Genomic DNA, 22,007 nt, shown 5'->3' with positions numbered 1-22,007 from the left:
TATGGGGAGGTTTTCTAGTGCTGTTGGGGAGGGTTTAAACTAGGTTGGCACGGGGATGGGAACCTGAAGGGAAATTTAGAATGGAGAAGAGAAAAACTGGCATTGGGGAGTAGAGAAGTATTAACTGATAAGAAGCATATATCAGAGAGTGGTATCAAGGTAAACAGAATACTTGGAGAGTTTGATAGAATTGGAGAAGGCAACAGTATGTCATTTGATGGAGATCAGAGTAAAGGGGAAAGTAAAATGAAAGTAAAAAAGCCTAAATCAAGGTTAATGTGCATGTATGTGGTTGATAAGGTTGGTGAACTACATGCACAGGTTGACAAATGGAATTATGATATTATTGCTATGACAAAGACCTGGCTCAAAGATGAACATGACTGGGCATTAAATATTCTTGGGTATAAGGTGTTTAGGAGAGACAGGAAAGGAAGTGGGGGGGGGGTGGGAAGGAGTGGCAGTATTGATGAAAGATGACATTACAGTACTGGAGAGAGAGGACGTTCCAAAGGAGTCAAGGGCAGAATCTCTCTGGCTAAAGGTATGGAATGAGAAAGGTGCAATAACATTGATCGGTGTAGTATCTAGTGGAAGGGATGTAGATAAACAAATTTGCAGAGAAATTACAGAGAAGTGCAAGAATTATAGAGTAATTATAATGGGGGGCTTCATTATCCTATTAATGGGATAGGAATAGTACAAAGTGTGAGTTTCTGAAATGTGTTCAAGATAATTTTCTTCATCAATATGTTTCTGGTCCAACAAGAGGGCAGGTACTGTTGGGCCTGGTTCTGAGGAATGAGTCGGCCCAAGTGAATCAAATATCAGTGGGAGAGCTTTTCAGGGACAGTGACCATTGCATCACAAGGTTTAAGTTGGCCATGGAAAAGGACAAGGAACAATCCTGAGCAGGGACAAATAACTGGGTGAAAGCCAACTTCGATGGGATGAGAATGCATCTGAGTCAAGTGAGTTGGAATCAAATGTTGGCAGAAAAGACAGAGGCTGAACAATGGGCCACCTTCAACGAAAAGTACTGCAGGCAATGTCAAGGTATATTCCCTTGAAGGGCAAAATCAGGACAAATAAATCCAGAGTGCCCTGGATGATGAGAGAGAGATAGAGGTTAAGATGAAAAGGAAGTGTGCATATGAGAAATGTCAGGTAGAAAATACAATGGAGAATCAGGCTGAATATAGAAGAACCAGAGGGGGGAGTTAAAAGACTAATAAGAAAAGAAAGGAGAGAGCATGAAAAGAGGCTGGCAGCCAACATAAAAGGGAATCTCATGGTCTTCTTTAAGCATATAAATAATAAAAGGATGGTAAAAGAAAGAGTAGCGCTGATTAAGAATAAAAAAGGGGATCTGCACCTGGAGACTGGAGAAATAGCGGAGGTATTAAATGAGTACTTTGCATCTGTCTTGACAAAGAAGGATGATGCTACCCAGACCAGAGTCAGAGTAGAAGAATTAACAATTGAGACGGTGGTGGTGTTCGAAAAGCTATCTTTACTTAAAATGGATAAGGTACCAGGACTGGATGAGATGCATCCAAGTGTACTGAGGGAAGTGAGAGTGGAAATTGCAGAGGCACAATTGATAATCTTCCAGTCTTCCTTAGATACAGGGGAGGTGCCAAAGGATTGGAGAGCTGCGAATGTTAAACCTTGTTCAAAAACAGGTGCAAGGATAAAGCTGGCAACTACAGACCAGTCAGTCTGACTTCAGTGGTAGGGAAACTTCTGGAGACTTTCACTCGGGACAAAATCAATAGTCACTTAGATAAATGCAGGATAATTAAGGAAAGCAGCATGGATTCATTAAGGGAAAGTCATGTTTAACAAAATTGCTGGAGTTTTTTTTGAGGGGATTGATAAGGTTGATGTGGTATATATGGATTTTCAAAAGACATTTGATACAGTGCCACACAACAGACTTGTGGGCAAAATTCTAGTTCACGGAATAAAAAGGAAAGTAGGCACTTGGATAAGAAATTGGCTGAGTGACAGGAAACAGAGTACTGATAAATGGTTGTTTTTCAGATTGGAGGAATGTTTGTACTGAAGTTCGTCAGGGGTCAGTGTTGGGACCCTTGCTCTTCCTGATATATATTAATGACCGAGACTGTGGTGTGCAGGGCATGACTGAAAATTTGCAGATGATACGAAGATTGGAAATGTCAACTGTGATGAGGTTCGTCTTGAACTTCAAAAGGACATATACATGTTGATAGAATGGGCAGACAAGTGGCAGACGAAGTTCAATGCAGAGAATTGTGAGCTGATTTTCCATATTCTTCCCGTTGAAATGAGGCAGTGTAAAATAAAGGGAGAAACTCTAAAAGAGTTGCAGGAACAGAGAAACCTCAGTGTATATATACATTAGTCACTGAAGGTGGCAGGGCATGTTGAGAGAGCAGTTAATAAAGCATATAGTATCTTAGGCTTTAGTAATAGGGGCATTGAGTACGAGAGTAAGGAGATCATGTTGAACTTGTATAAGGCACTAATTAGGCCTCATCTGAAGTACTGCGTCCAGCTCTGGGCGCCATACTTGAGGAAAGATGTGAAAGCATTGGGGAGAGTACAGAGAAGATTCACAAGAATGATTCCAGGGATAAAGAACTGTAGCCATGGGGATAGATTGGAGAGGTTGGGACTGTACCCTTGGAGAAAAGAAGGCTGAGAGGAGCCTTGATAGAGGTATTCAAGGCCCTGAGGGGTATGGATAGGGTAAATAGTGAGAAACTGTTCCCACTCAAGAGAACATCAAGAACTAGGGGGCACAGATTTAAAATAATTGGCAAAAAGAGTAAAAATGATGTGAGGAAAAAATTTTTCACCCAGAGGGTGGTTGGAGTCTGGAATGAACTTCCTGAGAGGGCGGTGGGGGCAGGTTCGATTGAGCTTTTTCAAAGGGAATTGGAATGCTATCTGAAGAGAAAGAATGTGCAAGGTTACGGGAATAAGGCAAGGGAGTTTTTTTAAATTCCTTCATGGGATGTGGGTGTCGCTGGCTAGGCCAGCATTTATTGCCCTTCCCTATGGTGTCTGGGTGGAGGTGGAGGTTGAGGTGGCGGGATGGCCGGTGTCTGGGTTGGAGTGGCGAGGTTGCCAAGGGTCTAGTGTCCGGGCAGTTTTGTTTTTCTGTTCAACAGCACCTTCCAAACCTGCGACTACCTAGTAGGACAAGGGCAGCAGACAGATGGGAACACCCCCACCTGCAAGTTCTCCTCCAAGTCACTCACCATCCTGACTTGGAAATATATTGCATTCTTTCACTGTCGCTGGGTCAAAATCCTGGAACTCCCTCCCTAACAGCACTGGGTGTACCCACACCAGATGGACTGCAGCGGTTCAAGAAGGCAGCTCACCACCATCTTCTCAAGGGCAATTAGAGATGGGCAATAAATGCTGACTTAGCCAGCGATGCCCACATCCTGTGAAAGAATAAAAATAATTGTCCCTTCTACTCCCTGCAGCCAGTTAATCAGCCTTCAAACCACTGACCAGCCATCCATCACTGCTCCTGCCACTCTCCTGCACTGACGTTTTTGTCTTCTAACCAAGATTTGAGGTGTTCCGTTGGGAATGTGAACGTGTTTCAACAGCGAACACAGATCAAAACATGAGCACAGAATGCTGCCAAGCAGCTGCAAGTTGACACATAAAATATGGATGTGTCTCATACAGTTCAAAAGCATTTTCCTGGTCGCTGAATATCAAGCCTGCCCAGGCACCAGGACCTAAGCCCAGAGATCCTCACCCTGACCCAGACATCCCCGCCCCAACCCCAGCCTCCACACCCCTGGCCCCACCCAACCTCCACACCCCCGCCCCACCCAACCTCCACACCCCCGGCCCCACCCAACCTCCACACCCTCACCCCAACCTCCACACCCTCGCCCCAACCCCAACCTCGGCACCCCCGCCCCAACCCCAGCCTCGGCACCCCCGCCCCAACCCCAGCCTCGGCACCCCCGCCCCAACCCCAGCCTCGGCACCCCCGCCCCAACCCCAGCCTCGGCACCCCCGCCCCAACCCCAGCCTCGGCACCCCCGCCCCAACCCCAGCCTCGGCACCCCCGCCCCAACCCCAGCCTCGGCACCCCCGCCCCAACCCCAGCCTCGGCACCCCCGCCCCAACCCCAGCCTCGGCACCCCCGCCCCAACCCCAGCCTCGGCACCCCCGCCCCAACCCCAGCCTCGGCACCCCCGCCCCAACCCCAGCCTCGGCACCCCCGCCCCAACCCCAGCCTCGGCACCCCCGCCCCAACCCCAGCCTCGGCACCCCCGCCCCAACCCCAGCCTCGGCACCCCCGCCCCAACCCCAGCCTCGGCACCCCCGCCCCAACCCCAGCCTCGGCACCCCCGCCCCAACCCCAGCCTCGGCACCCCTGCCCCCAACCTCGACACCCCCACGTCAACACTCGAATAGACACCCCAGCCTAGACTCCCACTCTGATACCGCCCTGGCACCCACCCCTGCCCCGACACCCATACCCCTGCCCCCATCCCAACCCCCAACCAGCAACCCCACCACCTCAACCTCCACCCAGACACCGGCAACCCCGCCACCTGAGCCCCCACCCAGACACCGGCAACCCCGCCACCTCAACCTCCAACCGGACACTGGCAACCCCGCCACCTCAACCTTCACCCCAACCACAGCCCTGACACCCCCATCCAACACCTGCCCAGATACAAACAACCCTGCCACCCCCACCATTCCAGGCACTGGCACCCAGCCCGCTCCTCCCCTCCCCTTACAGTGCCATTAGTGCCACTGTCCCAGCACAGATGCTGGCAACCGGAGGCATCCCAGGCAGATACCGGGTAGGGGTGCAATAATCCTGAGAAAGCGAGTTCAATATAAACATCTGGAAACAGAAATCTGGGAGCAGTAAAAGTGACCATGAAGTTGCTGGATAAAAATCCAACTGGTTCACAAATGTCCTTTGGGAAAGGGAACCTGTGTTACTTAGTCAGTTTGATCTATATGGTGACTATTCACTGAAAGGCCAAGCAAGAAATTCAGTTGTATCAAATAAAAGGCAGAATACTAACAATTTTCTGAGAGTGACTAGGGATGGGGATTAAATACTGGACTTGTCACATTCTCCTACAGCCCATGAATGAATAAAACAGAGACTGGGTTTTACTCACCTGCTAGAGAGCCCCTACGGCCAGCATTCATCCGGGTGATAATGTCATTGAGAGTAAGGTCACCAGTAGCTAGATCTGGATGGTCCTGTGGATCAGTAAATGGGAGATAAAGATAATGCAGTGGCTGCAGGGGAGGGTAGGATAAGGGCTGGAAGGGTGGTAGAGGGTATGGTGACTCTCTACACCTATTAAAGGGAAGCTACACAGATTTTGAATGGCCTCTTGTCACTAACATAAGACATAAAATGAGAAATTCATCTACATAAACAAGTTGCGTGAGTTTCTTCATCCCTTTGATATCCTTAATTATATTTGAGGAGGTGATGCGATACAACAGATTGGAAGAGAAAGTTTTCTAACGTCATTGTCTCCTGTTATGTTGGCTACATAACCAATGAGCTGTTTGATGTGATACTTGTTCATAGTCTCTTCACCAAAACAATGCAAAATGGCAGAGACAGACCTAACCACTTGTTCCCTCAGGGAGTCTCACAAGCAATGCACTAACAGCCTAGAGGGTTATATGGATACAAATACGTTTCAGAGAAATCTGTGTGATGCTTTTGAATCTTACAGTGAGAGAGACAACTGTAATCAACTGGGAATTACATTTCTGACATTTAATTTGTGATGATGTCTGCAATTTGTAAGAAGTTTGTATTTTTGAGACATCCCCTAGCAAAGTGAAATTAAGATAATTCTGGAAACGGGGTTGTAATTGGATTTCCTGGCTATAGGGTCTTTTCTGAGAAGTGACCAGTGACTTGAGGTTGCTATGGAAATGAAAGCTAGGTAATGAGAAAAAGGCAAACGGAAGCTAATTGATGGTATCATCTTTCAGCCAGCCGTGCTACTGAATTCCTAATGTTTAAGAGAAGCAAACACAGCTCTGTACAAAAAACATCAACTTTTCTGCTAAGCAGGGGAGGGAACAGACAAGAGTTCTTGATGAAGTAATGTGCAAACTAGCAAAGAGGGACCGAAACCTAAAGCTATGTAAATAGCTCAAGCATGCTAAAGAGCTGGGTGTTTGTACCAGAGGTGACCAGACTGTGTTGTTGATTGCTCGGTTGAAAAGGAACTCTGGGCAGCCATCAGGATTATCAAGGCCAAATTCAGTGAGTGGGGAAAGTGAGAGTTCTCACGGACAGTCAGCAGAGTTAAAAAACTTTGAGATTACATGTGGTGGCATATGTGTGCCGGGGCTGATGCTGAGAATCGCATAACAATTATCCTTGTTGTATCAGCTATTTAACATGAAATTTATCAATTCTACTGAAACACCATTTGTCAACTTATGTATGCTTAATTTAATGTTGATTTTGTGTTGAACTGCTACATTAAAAGTTTTAAAAAGTGAAATCTTATCCATTGGTTCCTTCTGTTTGGGTCGTTTGGGATTCCTTCCTTTTCAGGGTATTGGTTTCTACGGGGATCGTAACACTTTCCTTTGAATTACATGTGAACATATGAGTTCGGAGCAGGAGTAGGCCATTGGCCCTTCAAGCCTGCTCAGCAATTCAATGCGATCATTGCTGATCTGACTGTAACCCTTGGTAACCTTTCATTCCTTTGTTTATCAAGAATCTATCTACCTCTGCCTTGAAAACATTCAAAGACTCTGCCTCATTGCCTTTTGAGGAAGGGAGCTCCAAGGCTCTCTACCCTCAGAGAAAAAATTTCTTCTCATCTTTATTTTAAATGGGCGACTCCTTATTTTTAAACAGTGACCCTTAGTTCTAGATTCTTCCACAGGAGGAAACATCCTCTCCACATCCACCCTGTATCCTGTCAAGACCCCTCAGGATCTTGTATGTTTCATTTAAGTCGCCTTTTACTCTTCTAAATTCTAGTGGATACAAGCCTAGTCTGTCTAACTTTTCCTCATAAAACAACCTGCCCATTCCTGGTATTAGTTTAGTAAACCTTCTCTGAATTGCTTCTAATGGATTTCCATCCTTCCTCAAAAAAAAGAGACCAATAATGCACACAGTACTGCAGGTGTGGTCTCACCAGTGCCCTGTACAACTGATGCATAACCTCCCAACTTTTATAATCAATTCCCTTGCAATAAACGATAACCTTCTATTAGCTTTTCTAATTACTTGCTGCACCTGCATACTAGCCTTTTGAGATTCATGCACTAGGACACCCAGATCCCTCTGTATCTCAGAGCTCTGCAATCTTTCATCATTTAGATAATATGCTTATTTTTTATTTTTTCTGCCAAGATGGACAATTTCACCTTTTCCCACATTATACTCCATTTGCCAGATCTTTGCCCACTCACTTAACCTATGTCCCCTTGTAGCCTCCTTATGTCCTCAACTTACTTTCCTACCTATCCTTGTATCATCAGCAAATTTAGCAACCATACTTCCTGTTCCTTCATCCAAGGTACCCCATAATAGACCAGTTGTCAAAATTAAATCCCGCGGAATTAACAAGGGCAGAGGCAGCATGGATTTAAAATTGGCTGAAGGACAGAAAGTAGAGATCAATAATGAATGGTTCCTTTTCAGTTTGAAGGAAAGTATTCATATCATAGGGATCAATATTCATATCACTGCTCGTTTTGATGCTTTTTTCTAAATGACCTGGACTTGGGTGCACAGGACATAATTTCAAAGCCTGCAGATGATCTGATAAGGGTATATGGGTGATGATTCTGAGGGCCAGTATCCTGGATCACCTGCCAAGTCGCACTTGAAAGAGGTGTGGGTAGAGGAAACCGCTGTCCCACAGCTCTCACTTATGATCTTTGTGTTCAGGCTCTGTGGTGGGACTTGAACCCAGGACCTAATAATTCAGAGACAAGTGTGCTGCCAAACTGAGCCACAGCTGACACACCCCGAGGAATCGAGTAGGAAAGTAAGAAAGCTATGCTAAATTCTTAGAAAACATTGGTTAGGCCACAGTCCAATTCCGGGCACCACATTTGAGGAAAGATATCAAGGCCTTAGAGAGGATGCAGAAGAGATTTACTGAAATGGCAGCAGGGATGAGGGACTTAGTTATGTGGAAAGATTGGAGAAGCTGCGGTTTTCTCCTTAAAGCAGCAAAGATTAAGAGGAGATTTGATAAGCATATTTAATTAAAACCATTCATGATTTTAAATAAGGAGAAATTGTTTCCAGCAGCAGTAGGGCACAAATTTATGATAATTGGCAAAAGAACTAGAGGCGACATGAGAAAGCTTTTTTTTTTACACTGCAAGTTCTGATCTGGGGTTGAGTGTTCACGAATGTTTTAAGTTGGCAAGTTGGGAAGGCTGTTAAATAATTGAATTGTATCCTGGTCTGAAACGGTGATGGAAGCAGATTCAATATGACTTTTCAAAAGAATTTGAAAAGACAAATATTAAAATGCTATGGAAAACGAGCAAGAGGGTGAGACTAATTAGATAGTTTTGTTAAAGAGCCGGGACAGGCACAACTCCCCCTCTGTGAGTTTTCAATGTGACACACTGAGAGCTCACACACTAATTGCTGAGCCTACATACACTGGTGCCACTGTGTAGTCAAGGCTGGTGCTGTCTACTTTCTGGTAGCTCCATGCGTAGTGGTGGCTGCTGAAATCACCGATGTAGATGGCTGGATGATTGGCAGTTGGTAGGGCGATGGCCAATCATGTTTTTGTCAGCAGCTTGTAAATGTTCATGTTAGTCTTCTTGTCCGCTCTGGTTGCAATGGGGAATGATGAGCACTCAATGGGATTCTTCAGCTTTGGTCATCAGTTCACTGGTGATGTATGTGGCCATACTTTATTTCGTACATCAGCCATAGCATTCTTGCCTCTGAAGTCCAAGGTTCCCCAGGTTCAAATCCCACTTCAGGGCTTTAGCACAAAAAACTAGGCTGGTACTACAGTGCAGTACTGCGGAAGTACTGAGCTGCTGGAGGTGCTGTCTTTCAGATGAGACATTAGACCAAGGCCCCATCTGCCTGCTCAGGTGGATGGAGAAGATCCCATGACACTATTTTGAAGACGAACAGGGGAGTTCTCCTGGGTGTCCTTGCTAATATTTATCCCTTAATTAACATCACAAAACCGATTACCTTATCATTATCACATTGCTGTTTGTGGGAGCTTGCTGTGTGCAAATTGGCAGCCGTGTTTCCTACATTACAACAGTGACTACACATCAGAAGTAATTCAATGGCTGTAAATCACTTTAGGATGTCCTCTGGTCATGAAAGGTGCTAACTAAGTCTTTCCTTCTTTTGGGATGGCACACCATCATGTGGAATTCAGCTTTTATGCTTTTATGTTTTTCAGGCCAGAAGGCCTCTTTGGGCTTTCAGATACTGATCATTTGCAGGAATCCTGGCTGAAATACCTTACTCCTCATCCACAAAATATTCAGCCTACCCTGCCTTTGGTCACCTTGCTCAGCAATAACCAAAGATCAGAGCTGATGCCTTCTGAACCATACTGATCACAGTCACAAGTGGCGGGTTAACCCTGGCCCAATGCAGTCTGTTTGTGCTCGAGCACACTGCACTGTGCTAAACTACATTAAAATAATAAAGACAGGAAGAACATCAGGTTCCTAACACCTCTCCACAGCTCAGCTTACCGGCTGTTGTCTTCGCTTTTCAACATGTTTCCTTAACATTATCTTCAACTCTTCATCTCCCAGTTCAGGTTTATCTGGAAAACATTAACAAAAGGGAACGTCTGTGTACCTGACAACTCCCATCAATCCCACCCTCAGCAATTTGAGGGGATTGGCAGGGGGTGGAGGGGTGGCAGAGATAGACGCAGCGTGGATGGAGAGGGGGAGATACAGTGAGTGGGGGGAGGGGGAGACGCTGAGCGCGGGCCAGGAGGAGAATGAGACACAGCGTGAGGTGGAGGACAGACATAGTGTCGAGAGGAGGGGGAGAGTGAGACAGCGTTGGGGGACAGGGGAGGGTAATTGCAGCCTGGTGGAGTGTGATACCACAGCTCACTGATCAGCAGAGGTGTGGAACAACTCAGTTACCCTCTGCTGAAACTTGTTGAGTCATGCCACAAGCCCAAAGAGTGAATTTATAACCCACAAATATTATCATGAAGGCAAATTCAAACTGTATCTGGCTCTTTGGTGCATTATGAGTCTCACCACATGGCAAGCCTTGATCCTCAAGCATCCTCATTTCAACAAAATATCACATTGAGCAAGATGAGTTCCAGCATGAATTGTCAGAAACAGGTTTCAGTGACTGATCAGAGAATTCACAGAAGGGTGGAATGAAGCACGAATACACTTACTGACTGTCTTCATGTCCTGTGTGCAGAGGGTGGGTACAGCTCTCAGCGCCACACTGGGACTTGTGGGATGTGTTGGAGAGTTTGGGAGCCAGGAGCACATCTCTAAAATACAGAGAAATATGACCATCAGCAATTGAAAGAGGACAGGGCATTCTATTAGATTACAAAATTACTGTGACACAATTCGTTCTACCACAGCTTCCAGTATGAGCGAGCGGGCACGCGGCCGGGCTGCGCCGTCGAGCGGGCACGCGGCCGGGCTGCGCCGTCGAGCGGGCACGCGGCCGGGCTGCGCCGTCGAGCGGGCACGCGGCCGGGCGGCGCCGTCGAGCGGGCACGCGGCCGGGCTGCGCCAGCGAGCGGGCACGCGGCCGGGCTGCGCCAGCGAGCGGGCACGCGGCCGGGCTGCGCCAGTGAGAGGGCACGTGGCCGGGCTGCGACAGCGAGCGGGCACGCGGCCTGGCTGCGCCAGCGAGTGGGCACGCGACCTGGCTGCGCCAGCGAGCGGGCACGCGGCCTGGCTGTGCCAGCGAGCGGGCACGCGGCCTGGCTGCGACAGCGAGAGGGCACGCGGCCTGGCTGCGACAGCGAGAGGGCACGCGGCCTGGCTGCGACAGCGAGAGGGCACGCGGCCTGGCTGCGACAGCGAGAGGGCACGCGGCCTGGCTGCGACAGCGAGAGGGCACGCGGCCTGGCTGCGACAGCGAGAGGGCACGCGGCCGGGCTGCGCCAGCGAGCGGGCACACAGCCTGGCCATGTGCGGGAGCCTGTGTAACCTGGCCATGCCAGGGGCTGTTTGCATTCTGGCTGTGCCTCTTTTCAGTGGAAAGTTAATTAGATGGATTGGCTTCAATAAGAAAGCTACAGTACTGGGCCAAATGTCAGAATATTTTGTTTTGAGGGCTCTTTTTGAGATTTCCTCAGGGGCTATTGTTTGTTAGTCAGGGGTCCATAGATCTAAAGATTGAAGTTAGAAATCAAATTGTTGTCAAAGGAGAAATTTGCAAACCTGCTCCACATCTCCATGAAAGTGTATTAAATAAATTAGAGACTCGGTGCATGACATGGGGCCAAGAGTCCAACAATACTGAAACAGTGTGCGTACACACGCACGCACACCTCCTGCAGTGGTTGGTGTCGAAATATTTTTATCTCCCTCTACTCCAGATTTCTTCCCTTTAAACTTTACTTCCAAAATAATTTATTGGACAACCTGGAGTTTTTAAAAAAAAGAGTTGAGAAATTGTACACATAAATAAATAAAATAAGCTGTAAGTGTGAAAATGAGCAAAGTTGCCTGTGGCCCACACGTTCCCTCTCTCTCCTTCTCCCCCAAACCCCTCTCTCTTTCTATCAAAATTGGAGCAGGCTTGTCCAACCTGTGGCCCACCGAAGCCCCTGTATGTGGTCTCCAAAGCGATTGTTGAAAACGCCGGTAAGACGGGGGAGTGAGGTTGAAGACTTCCACGGGGACTGCTCCTCCAATCATAGCCTAATAGTGAGCCTATCAGCAGCAAATGCAGGAGAGAAATAGGCTGTGATTGGAGGAGCAATGAACACCGGCATCCGGGAGTATGAGGAGATAGACACACTCTGGAGCACAGGGGGCCTCTGCTCACCACGCTTTCCCCCGGCTCCCAGTGGTTTGACCTGGCTCAAGCCACTTTCCCCTGGTTCTCCCTGCTTTCCCCTCAGCAGACACCTTCATTCGGGCACCATTAGGCCTCAGGCCTCACTCTAGGTCTTTCTTCTGCTCTCGTCACACCACCATCCCCAGCATATTGATTGAGCAAGGGTGAATGAGTGAGTGTGAAGTAGTGAGTGAGGGTGGCTGGAAGAGTGGGTGTGAGAGTGAGAGTGGGTGGGTGAGAGGGTGATTGAGTGCGTGAGTGGGCGGTTGAGTGAGGGTGAGTAAGTAGTTTATGCACAATGTCTCTGCAGTAGGTAGTTTTCAACTAAGTTTATGTGTTAAAGCATGATCCAATTTGTCTTAGCAAAACTCGAGTGTTGAACACCCATCCACACGGATTACTGAAACAATTATTTACTCTAAATAGCCAGTCCAGATAACTGTTTACTGTTATTACCCATCCAAATACAGGACTGACCATTCTTATAATGTTAATTGTAAGTGTGTGGGGTGTGTGAAGTGGCGGGGGTGGGGGTGCGGGTGTGTGTGTGAGGAGCGATATTCTGGTCGCACATTATAGGAAGGATGTGATTGCACTGGAGGGGGTGCAGAGGAGATTCACAGGATGTTGCCTGGGATGAAGCATTTAAGTTATGAAGAGAGGTTGGAGCAGAGAAGACTGAGGGGCGACCTGATCGAGGTGTACAAGATTATGAGGGGCATGGACAGGATGGATAGGGAGCAGCTGTTCCCCTTAGTTGAAGGGTCAGTCACCAGGTGACATAAGTTCAAGGTGAGGGGCAGGAGGTTTAGGGGGATGTGAGGAAAAACTTTTTTACCCAGAGGGTGGTGATGGTCCGGAATGCGTTGCCTGGGAGGGTGGTGGAGGCGGGTTGCCTCACATCCTTTAAAAAGTACCTGGATGAGCACTTGGCATGTCATAACATTCAAGGCTATGGGCCAAGTGCTGGTAAATGGGATTAGGTAGGTAGGTCAGATGTTTCTTACATGTCGGTGCAGACTTGATGGGCTGAAGGGCCTCTTCTGCACAGTGTGATTCTGTGAACTGACTGAGCTAATGTTTACTGTTATTACCCATCCAAATACAGGACTGACCATTCTTATAATGTTAATTGCAAGTGTGTGGGTGGGTGTGCACTCGTGTGAGGGGTGAGTGTGTGTGAGGGGTGAGTGCGTGCGTGTGTGAGGGGTGAGTGCGTGCGTGTGTGAGGGGTGAGTGCGTGCGTGTGTGAGGGGTGAGTGCGTGCGTGTGTGAGGGGTGAGTGCGTGCGTGTGTGAGGGGTGAGTGCGTGCGTGTGTGAGGGGTGAGTGCGTGCGTGTGTGAGGGGTGAGTGCGTGCGTGTGTGAGGGGTGAGTGCGTGCGTGTGTGAGGGGTGAGTGCGTGCGTGTGTGAGGGGTGAGTGCGTGCGTGTGTGAGGGGTGAGTGCGTGCGTGTGTGAGGGGTGAGTGCGTGCGTGTGTGAGGGGTGAGTGCGTGCGTGTGTGAGGGGTGAGTGCGTGCGTGTGTGAGGGGTGAGTGCGTGCGTGTGTGAGGGGTGAGTGCGTGCGTGTGTGAGGGGTGAGTGCGTGCGTGTGTGAGGGGTGAGTGCGTGCGTGTGTGAGGGGTGAGTGCGTGCGTGTGTGAGGGGTGAGTGCGTGCGTGTGTGAGGGGTGAGTGCGTGCGTGTGTGAGGGGTGAGTGCGTGCGTGTGTGAGGGGTGAGTGCGTGCGTGTGTGAGGGGTGAGTGCGTGCGTGTGTGAGGGGTGAGTGCGTGCGTGTGTGAGGGGTGAGTGCGTGCGTGTGTGAGGGGTGAGTGCGTGCGTGTGTGAGGGGTGAGTGCGTGCGTGTGTGAGGGGTGAGTGCGTGCGTGTGTGAGGGGTGAGTGCGTGCGTGTGTGAGGGGTGAGTGCGTGCGTGTGTGAGGGGTGAGTGCGTGCGTGTGTGAGGGGTGAGTGCGTGCGTGTGTGAGGGGTGAGTGCGTGCGTGTGTGAGGGGTGAGTGCGTGCGTGTGTGAGGGGTGAGTGCGTGCGTGTGTGAGGGGTGAGTGCGTGCGTGTGTGAGGGGTGAGTGCGTGCGTGTGTGAGGGGTGAGTGCGTGCGTGTGTGAGGGGTGAGTGCGTGCGTGTGTGAGGGGTGAGTGCGTGCGTGTGTGAGGGGTGAGTGCGTGCGTGTGTGAGGGGTGAGTGCGTGCGTGTGTGAGGGGTGAGTGCGTGCGTGTGTGAGGGGTGAGTGCGTGCGTGTGTGAGGGGTGAGTGCGTGCGTGTGTGAGGGGTGAGTGCGTGCGTGTGTGAGGGGTGAGTGCGTGCGTGTGTGAGGGGTGAGTGCGTGCGTGTGTGAGGGGTGAGTGCGTGCGTGTGTGAGGGGTGAGTGCGTGCGTGTGTGAGGGGTGAGTGCGTGCGTGTGTGAGGGGTGAGTGCGTGCGTGTGTGAGGGGTGAGTGCGTGCGTGTGTGAGGGGTGAGTGCGTGCGTGTGTGAGGGGTGAGTGCGTGCGTGTGTGAGGGGTGAGTGCGTGCGTGTGTGAGGGGTGAGTGCGTGCGTGTGTGAGGGGTGAGTGCGTGCGTGTGTGAGGGGTGAGTGCGTGCGTGTGTGAGGGGTGAGTGCGTGCGTGTGTGAGGGGTGAGTGCGTGCGTGTGTGAGGGGTGAGTGCGTGCGTGTGTGAGGGGTGAGTGCGTGCGTGTGTGAGGGGTGAGTGCGTGCGTGTGTGAGGGGTGAGTGCGTGCGTGTGTGAGGGGTGAGTGCGTGCGTGTGTGAGGGGTGAGTGCGTGCGCGTGTGAGGGATGAGTGCGTGCGTGTGTGTGTGTGAGGGGTGTGAGTGCGTGCGTGTGAGAGGGGTGAGTGAGTGCGTGCGTGTGTGAGGGGTGAGTGCGTGCGTGTGTGAGGGGTGAGTGAGTGCGTGTGTGAGGGGTGAGTGTGTGCGTGTGAGGGGTGAATGCGTGCGTGCGTGTGTGAGAGGTGAGTGAGTGCGTGCGTGTGTGAGGGGTGAGTGCGTGCGTATGTGAGGGGTGAGTGCATGTGTGTGTGAGGGGTGAGTGCGTGCGTGTGTGAGGGGTGAGTGCGTGCGTGTGTGAGGGGTGAGTGCGTGCGTGTGTGAGGGGTGAGTGCGTGCGTGTGTGAGGGGTGAGTGCGTGCGTGTGAGAGGGGTGAGTGCGTGCGTGTGAGAGGGGTGAGTGCGTGCGTGTGAGGGGGATGAGTGTGTGCGTGTGTGAGGGGTGAGTGCGTGCGTGTGAGGGGTGAGTGCCTGCGTGTGAGGGGTGAGTGCATGCGTGTGAGGGCTAAGTATTGTGGGAGAAGTAAGAGTGTGTGTGCGTTAGAGAGGGATGAGTGTGTGTGACAGTGAGAGAAGGGTGAGTGTGTGTGAGGGGTGTGTGAGAATGCAGAAAGAGAGAGGGCCAAGTGTGTTTGCAGAGAATTGTTTCCTTCTCTTTCTCTCTCTCTAACTCAGGAAAATGTTTTTTCGCTTTCAATTCTCCTGTCACTCCCAAGATTGCACTCCATTGCCTCTAATCACAGGTTTCCTCCCTGCCACCCTTGCTGCCTCTCCAATGATGGATTCTGTCTCTGGAGGAGCAGCAAAGGCAGGAGAGAAGGGACCTGTGATTGGAGGACCTGGAGCAGCGAGAATAGGAGAGACAGAATCTATGATTGGAGGAAGTGGCTCTTCACAGATTCTGTCTCGTCCATGTACGGGGGTGACTTTTCTTTCCTTTGTCGCTGCTGCCATTAATTTTTCATGCGTTTCTGGGGCAATTTCAAAGGTGAATTTGCCCACTGTCCCCATGTATTTTGAAACCTGGACTGGACATCCATGAACCCCGATAGGCCATGGTGATCTTCCAAAAGCGTTGATTCAGGAACCGCCCCATTGTATTAGAAAATTGCCAGTATCACTGCATTATTTCAGAAGGATAAAGGGGACAAACTGGAAAGTTATAGGCCTATTAATCTACCGCTTGGTTTGGGAAAGTTACAAGAATGTATTACTAGGGATAGAGTGGCTGAGTATTTGGGCAAACATGAGCTGATCAGAGACAGCCTCCATGAACTTGTAAAGATTACGCCCTGATTAATGAACCTAGTTGGAGGAAGTAATTAACATGTTTGATAAGGAGTGTCAATGGGTGTTATTAATATGTACTTCCAGAAGGAATTCGAGAAGGTTTTGTCCAAAAGATTTCTGACAAATTAGTACATAGAATTGGAGGAAACAAATGGACATGGGTAGAGAATTGTTGAGGAGTTTGGAGAAAGGAAGTCGGGATTGTGCATTCAAATTGACAGAAGTGAATAGTGGTCTCCTCCAGGGATCTGTATATAATCATAATTTGTACATCTCTATCATATTTTCCCTCAATCTCCTTTGCTCCAAGGAGAGCAACCCTAGTTTCTCCAACCTAATCTTAGGAACATAGCAGCAGGAGTAGGTCATTCAGCCCATCAAGCCTGGTCTGCCATTCAACACGGTAATGGCTGATCATCCATTTCAATGCCTTTTTCCGACACTATCCCCATATACCTTAAACTGTTAATCTCTACTTTAAAAATACTCAATAAATGAGCTTCCATGACAGTGACAGCGAAAGAACGACAATATATTTCCAAGTCAGGATGGTGAGTGACTTGCAGGGGAACTTCCAGGTGGTGGTGTTCCCATGTGTCTGCTGCTCTTGTCCTTCTAGATAGTAGTGGTCGTGGGTTTGAAAGGCGCAGTCGAAGGAGTCTTGGTGAATTCCTGCAGTGCATCTTGTAGATGGTACACACTGCTGCTACTGTGCATCGGTGGTGGAGGGAATGAATGTTTGTGGTTGGGGTGCCAATCAGGTGGGTACTTTGTCCTGGATGGTGTCAAGCTCCTTGAGTGTTGTTGAAGCTGCACTCATCCAGGCAAGTGGGGAGTATTCCATCACACTCCTGACTTGTGCCTTGTAGATGGTGGACAGGCTTTGTGGAGTCAGGAGATGAGTTACTCACTGCAGGATTCCTAGCCTCAAACCTGCTCTTGTAGCCACAGTATTTATATGGCTAGTCCAGTTCAGTTTCTGGTCAATGGTAACTCCCAGGATGTTGATAGTCGGGGACTCAGCGATGGTAATGCCATTGAATGTCAAAGGGCAATGGTTAGATTCTTTCTAGTTAGAGATGGACATTGCCTGGCACTTGCGTGGCACGGATGTTACTTGCCACTTGTCAGCCCAAGCCAGGTCTTGCTGCATTTGGACATGGACTGCTTCAGTATAGGAGTCGTTGCGAATGGTGCAGAACGTTGTGCAATCATCAGCGAACATCCCCACTTCTGACCTTATGATGGAACGAAGGTTACTGATGAAGCGGCTAAAGATGGTTGGAGTGCTTTCCCCCTGATTCCCATTAACTCCAGTTTTGCTAGGGCTCCTTGATGCCACACTCAGTCAAATGCTGACTTGATGTCAAGGGCAGTCACTCTCACCTCACCTCTGGAGTTCAGCTCTTTTTTCCATGCTTGATCCAAGGCTGTAATGAGGTCAAGAGCTGAGTGACCCTGGCGGAAGCCAAACTGGGTGTCAGTGAGCATGTTATTGCTAAGCAAGTGTCGCTTGCTGGCACTGTTGATGACCCCTTCCATCACTTTACTGATGGTCCCTTCGTACACCTACACTTTTAAATCTCTATTTAAGAAATACTCTGCGCATCTGTTCCTCCTACCAGTGAATAACTTCACTTTTTTCCACATTTTATTCCATCTGCCATGTTCTTGCCCACTCACTAAGTCTGCCCAAATCTCTTGAAGCCGCTTTGCATCTTCCTCACAACACACATTCCCAACTAGTTTTGTGTCATCCACGAACTTGGAAATATTACATTTGTTCCCCACATCCAAATCATTGATATGTATTGTGAAAAGCTGGGGGCCCAAGTACTAATCCTTGCAGTACCCCACTAGTCACAGTCTGCTAATGTGAGAATGACCCATTTATTCCTACTCTCTGTTTTCTGCCTGTTAGCCAATCTTTAATCTATGCCAGTATATTACCTCCTTTAACTTTGTTAATTAACCTCCTGTGTGGACTTTGTCAAAAGCCTTCTGAAAATCCAAGTGTACTTTGTCCAGTGACTCCCCTTTATCAATTCTGTTAGTAACATCCTCAAAAAACTCCAACAGGTTCATCAAACATGATTTCCCATTCATAAATTCATGTTTGCCATGCCCAATCAGATCACTATTATCCAAGTATCCATTTATCACATCCTTTAGAATAGATTCCAGCACTTTCCCCATTACTGATGTAAGGCTAACAGCTCTGTAATTCCCCATTTTCTTTCTCCCTCCCTTCTTAAATAGTGGGATATAATTTGCTACCTTCCAGTCTGCAGGAGCTGTTTCAGAATCTATAGGATTTTGGAAGATGACCACCAATGCATCCACTATCTCCATAGCTATCCCTTTCAATGCTCAGGGATGCAGAATATCAGGTCCCAGGGACCTATCAATCTTCAGTCCCATTAATTTCTTCAACACAACCTTCTTACTAATACTAATTTCCTTCAATTCCTTATTCTCCCTCGTCCCTTTGATCTTGTATCATCCTCAGTGAAGACAGACACAAAGTAATCATTTAGCTTCTCTATTCTCCATTATGAATTCTCCTGACTCTGCCTGTAATGGACCCACATTTGTCTTAGCTTGTTTCCTTTTTATGTAGCTATAGAAGCTTTTACAGTCCGAATTTGTTGTTTTGCTGGTTTACATTCAACATTCTACTCTCTCTTTATCAGTTTCTTGGTCCTCCTTTGCTATACTCTAAAACCCTCCCAATCCTCATGTTTCTTACTATTTCTGGCCAATTTATAGGTCTTTTCTTTTAATCTGATACTAAATCTTGTAACTAAAATCCCTCACCCCTGGAACTATTCTGGCAAATCATCTCTGCACCTTCTCAAGGACCTTTACTTTTTTCCTATGATCTGTTGCAGTCAATTGACATCGTCCTCATGGTGTGCCACACCCCAAGTTCAGTATCATAGGTAAATTTTGAAATGTTACTCTGTAGTCCATCATTCTAATCATTTATATACATCAAAAAAGCAGTGGTCCTAGCACTGACCCTAGGGGAACATTACTGTCTATCATCCTCCAGTTTGAAAAATAACCACTGACCACAACTCACTTGTTTTCTTCCTTAAGCCAATTTTTTAAATCCAAGTTGACACTGACACTCTGATTCCATGAACTTCAATTTTGAACTTTTTTATGTGGTGCTTTGTCAAACATTTTCTTAAAATCCATATAAACAATGTCCACCACATTCCCTTCATCAACCTTCTGTTACTTCAACAAAAAATTCAATTAGTTTAGTCAAGCACAATCTGCCTTTTATAATAATATGAAAGCAAAATATTGCAGATGCTGGAAATCTGAAATAAAACCAGAAAAAGCTGGTAAAAATCAGCAGGTCTGGCAGCATCTGTGGAGAGAGAAACATTTAATAACGTTTAGAGTCCATATATCTCTTCTTTAATTCCATGCTGACTCTCCTTAATTAACTCAAACCTCTCCAAGTTCCTGTTGATTTTTTTCCTGATTATTGTTTCTAAAATATTATCCACCACTGATGCTGAACTGACCAGCCTGTAGTTACCAAGAATGTCCTAACGCCATTTCTTGAATAAGGGTGCCACATTTGGCACTCTCCAATCCTCTGGCACCTTATCTGTACGCAGGGAAGGTTTGAAGATCATAGCAAGCCCTTCCACTATCTCCACTCCCACTTCCTTTAGAAACCTGGGATGCAAGCCCAGTATTCTTATCGACTCTAAGCATAATCACCCTTTTCAATGTATCCTGCCCATCAATTTCTATCCTATCTATTGCCTTTACCATCTCCGCTTCCACAGATATTTTGTCAGCATCATCTTCCTTAGTAAACACTGATACAAAGCATTTATTAAGTATTCTAGCCTTATTTTACCTCTAATCATATATCATCTTCTTTGTTCCCAGTAGGATCCACAGTGTTTCTTACTATCGGTTTATTATTTTAACATGCCCATAGAAGATTTTTTAGTTTTCTTTTATGTTAACAACTCCACCGAAGCCAGTCCCAAGTCTGGTTGAATAAGGAGTGGAATTAGGCATGGAGCTAGCACACTCACCCTGTAAAAACATATCATTGTTATAGAAACAACAAGAAGTGGCCATACCAGCAAACCCTGGCACAGAGAGGACGGCATATCTGAAGACGTATGTGCGACGGGACTGGATGGAAGCCGAAAGAAAGTCCAATCCGACAAACCCAATCGTCAACACCAAAAACATCACCAGAGCCGGCAGCCGGAATGTCTGAACACACTTCTGGTGTGGGACGATCCTCAGCTTCTGCAAGAGGTGAGGACCTATCGACTTGACACCTTAGGCATCAGCGAGATACGGTACCCAGGACAAGGATGAAGCAGTGGTGAGGCTGTTATGGTCCTGTACTCTAGGCAAGAAAATAACATCCATGGAATTGGCTTCATACTCAGCAGATGTTCAGAACAAGTGTTAGTTGGGTGGAAACCAGTAAACCATCACATCATTGCCTGATTCCACTCAAGGGCACGTCAAAGTCGCTGTCGTGCAAGTTTACACGCCAGAGACAAACACAGAGGGGGAGAAAGATGAATTCTACCATCAATCACAGGGCAAGCTGGGTGAGGTACCCAGCTATCATATCAAGCTACTGATTGGGTGACCTCAATGCTAAGCGTTTGGGCTCCATGGGTCAGCAAGTATGCTCATTGGAAATGGCGAGCATCTGCTGGCCTTCTGGCAACAGCAATGGGCTCAACATGGGGAAAAATTCTTCAAACACAAGGACATCCACAAAAAGACATGGGTGGGTCTCCAGATGTTAACACCCTGAATGAGATTGACTATATATGCATCAGCAGCAAATGGAAGTCATCCCTACAAGATTTCCGGAAGTGTTGAAGTGCTGATAGAGGATTGGACCAACACCTTGTGTTAGGCAAGATCCACCTGAAGCTGAAGGCGGCAATAACATGAAGGCACAATAGTCATTTGCAACAGAAAAACTGAAGGGCAAGGACTTGTCGAACACCGTCCAGTGTTCCTCTCCAACAGATTTGAAATACTACTGGTCAGGCAACATCGAAGAACAGTGGAAAATTTTCAAAAGAAGTATTAAGGAGAGGGCAGAAATCACCATTGGATGGAGGAGATGAAACAAGAAAGAAGGATCACTGACCCAATGTGCAAGGTGACTGATGAAAGAAAGCAGGCGAAGAGAAAGTGGGACCAGGAAAGGAACATTGAGCAATGAAGAGAAGATAATGAGAATTACAGAAGGCTGCATAAAGCCATGAGGAAGAGCTGCAGCAAAGACAAATGAGGATGGATAGAGTTAAAAGGCACGGAGGCACAAGAAGCAGCAAATTGGAATGACTCCAAGAGGCTGTACAGGATCATACGGGAACTGACTGGTGCAAGAAACAACACCACTGTATTAATCAAGAGCAAGGACAGCAGGACGCTATTGTGGATGAGGGACAGGAGGAGAGGTGGGTGGAACACTTATGGGAGATCCCCAAACCAGCCCAAGCCCAGTTCCACATTCAAGTTCGATGACGGCACCGCAATTGAACATCAGCCTGGGGGAATATGCCAGACCAGAGGTTCAAAGAACAGCCAGGCACCTGAGATTGATGAGATACCAGCAGAGCTATTGAAACATGACAAGAACACCGTCACAACAGAGCTCACGGACCTGTTCAACAAGATCTGGATTGCGAAGGATGTCCTGGATGACTGGAAAAGAAGAATAACCATCAAGCTGCCAAAGAAAGGGAATCTCAGCAACTGCAATAACTGGAGGGGCATAACACACTGTCAGGGTCTGGCAAGGTCCTCAGCATGGTGCTCCTCAACAGATTGAAAGCAGAAGTGGACAGTGCCCTTTATGAAGAAAAGGCAGATTTCTGAG

At 47.9% G+C, this 22,007-nt stretch overlaps 1 protein-coding gene across 4 annotated transcripts in view; it reads right to left on the bottom strand.

Moving 5' to 3' along the window:
- The window catches only part of nfrkb (nuclear factor related to kappaB binding protein), a 105,493-nt gene that overhangs the window by 68,147 nt on the left and 15,339 nt on the right, over positions 1–22,007 (bottom strand). For all 4 annotated transcript variants that reach the window (XM_078530558.1, XM_078530570.1, XM_078530581.1 and 1 more), the window contains exons 6-8: positions 10,425–10,526; positions 9,748–9,821; positions 5,169–5,253 (exon numbers count right to left, since the gene is read on the bottom strand). In XM_078530558.1, coding sequence (XP_078386684.1) covers positions 5,169–5,253; positions 9,748–9,821; positions 10,425–10,526 — 261 coding nt within the window. The remainder of the gene's footprint in view (positions 1–5,168; positions 5,254–9,747; positions 9,822–10,424; positions 10,527–22,007) is intronic.

The sequence above is a fragment of the Cetorhinus maximus genome, chromosome 2, assembly GCF_964194155.1.
Source record: "Cetorhinus maximus chromosome 2, sCetMax3.hap1.1, whole genome shotgun sequence".
Lineage (NCBI taxonomy): Eukaryota > Metazoa > Chordata > Chondrichthyes > Lamniformes > Cetorhinidae > Cetorhinus > Cetorhinus maximus.
The sequence above is the reverse complement of the archived record's forward strand: the minus strand, read 5'-3'. Positions and strand labels throughout refer to the sequence as shown.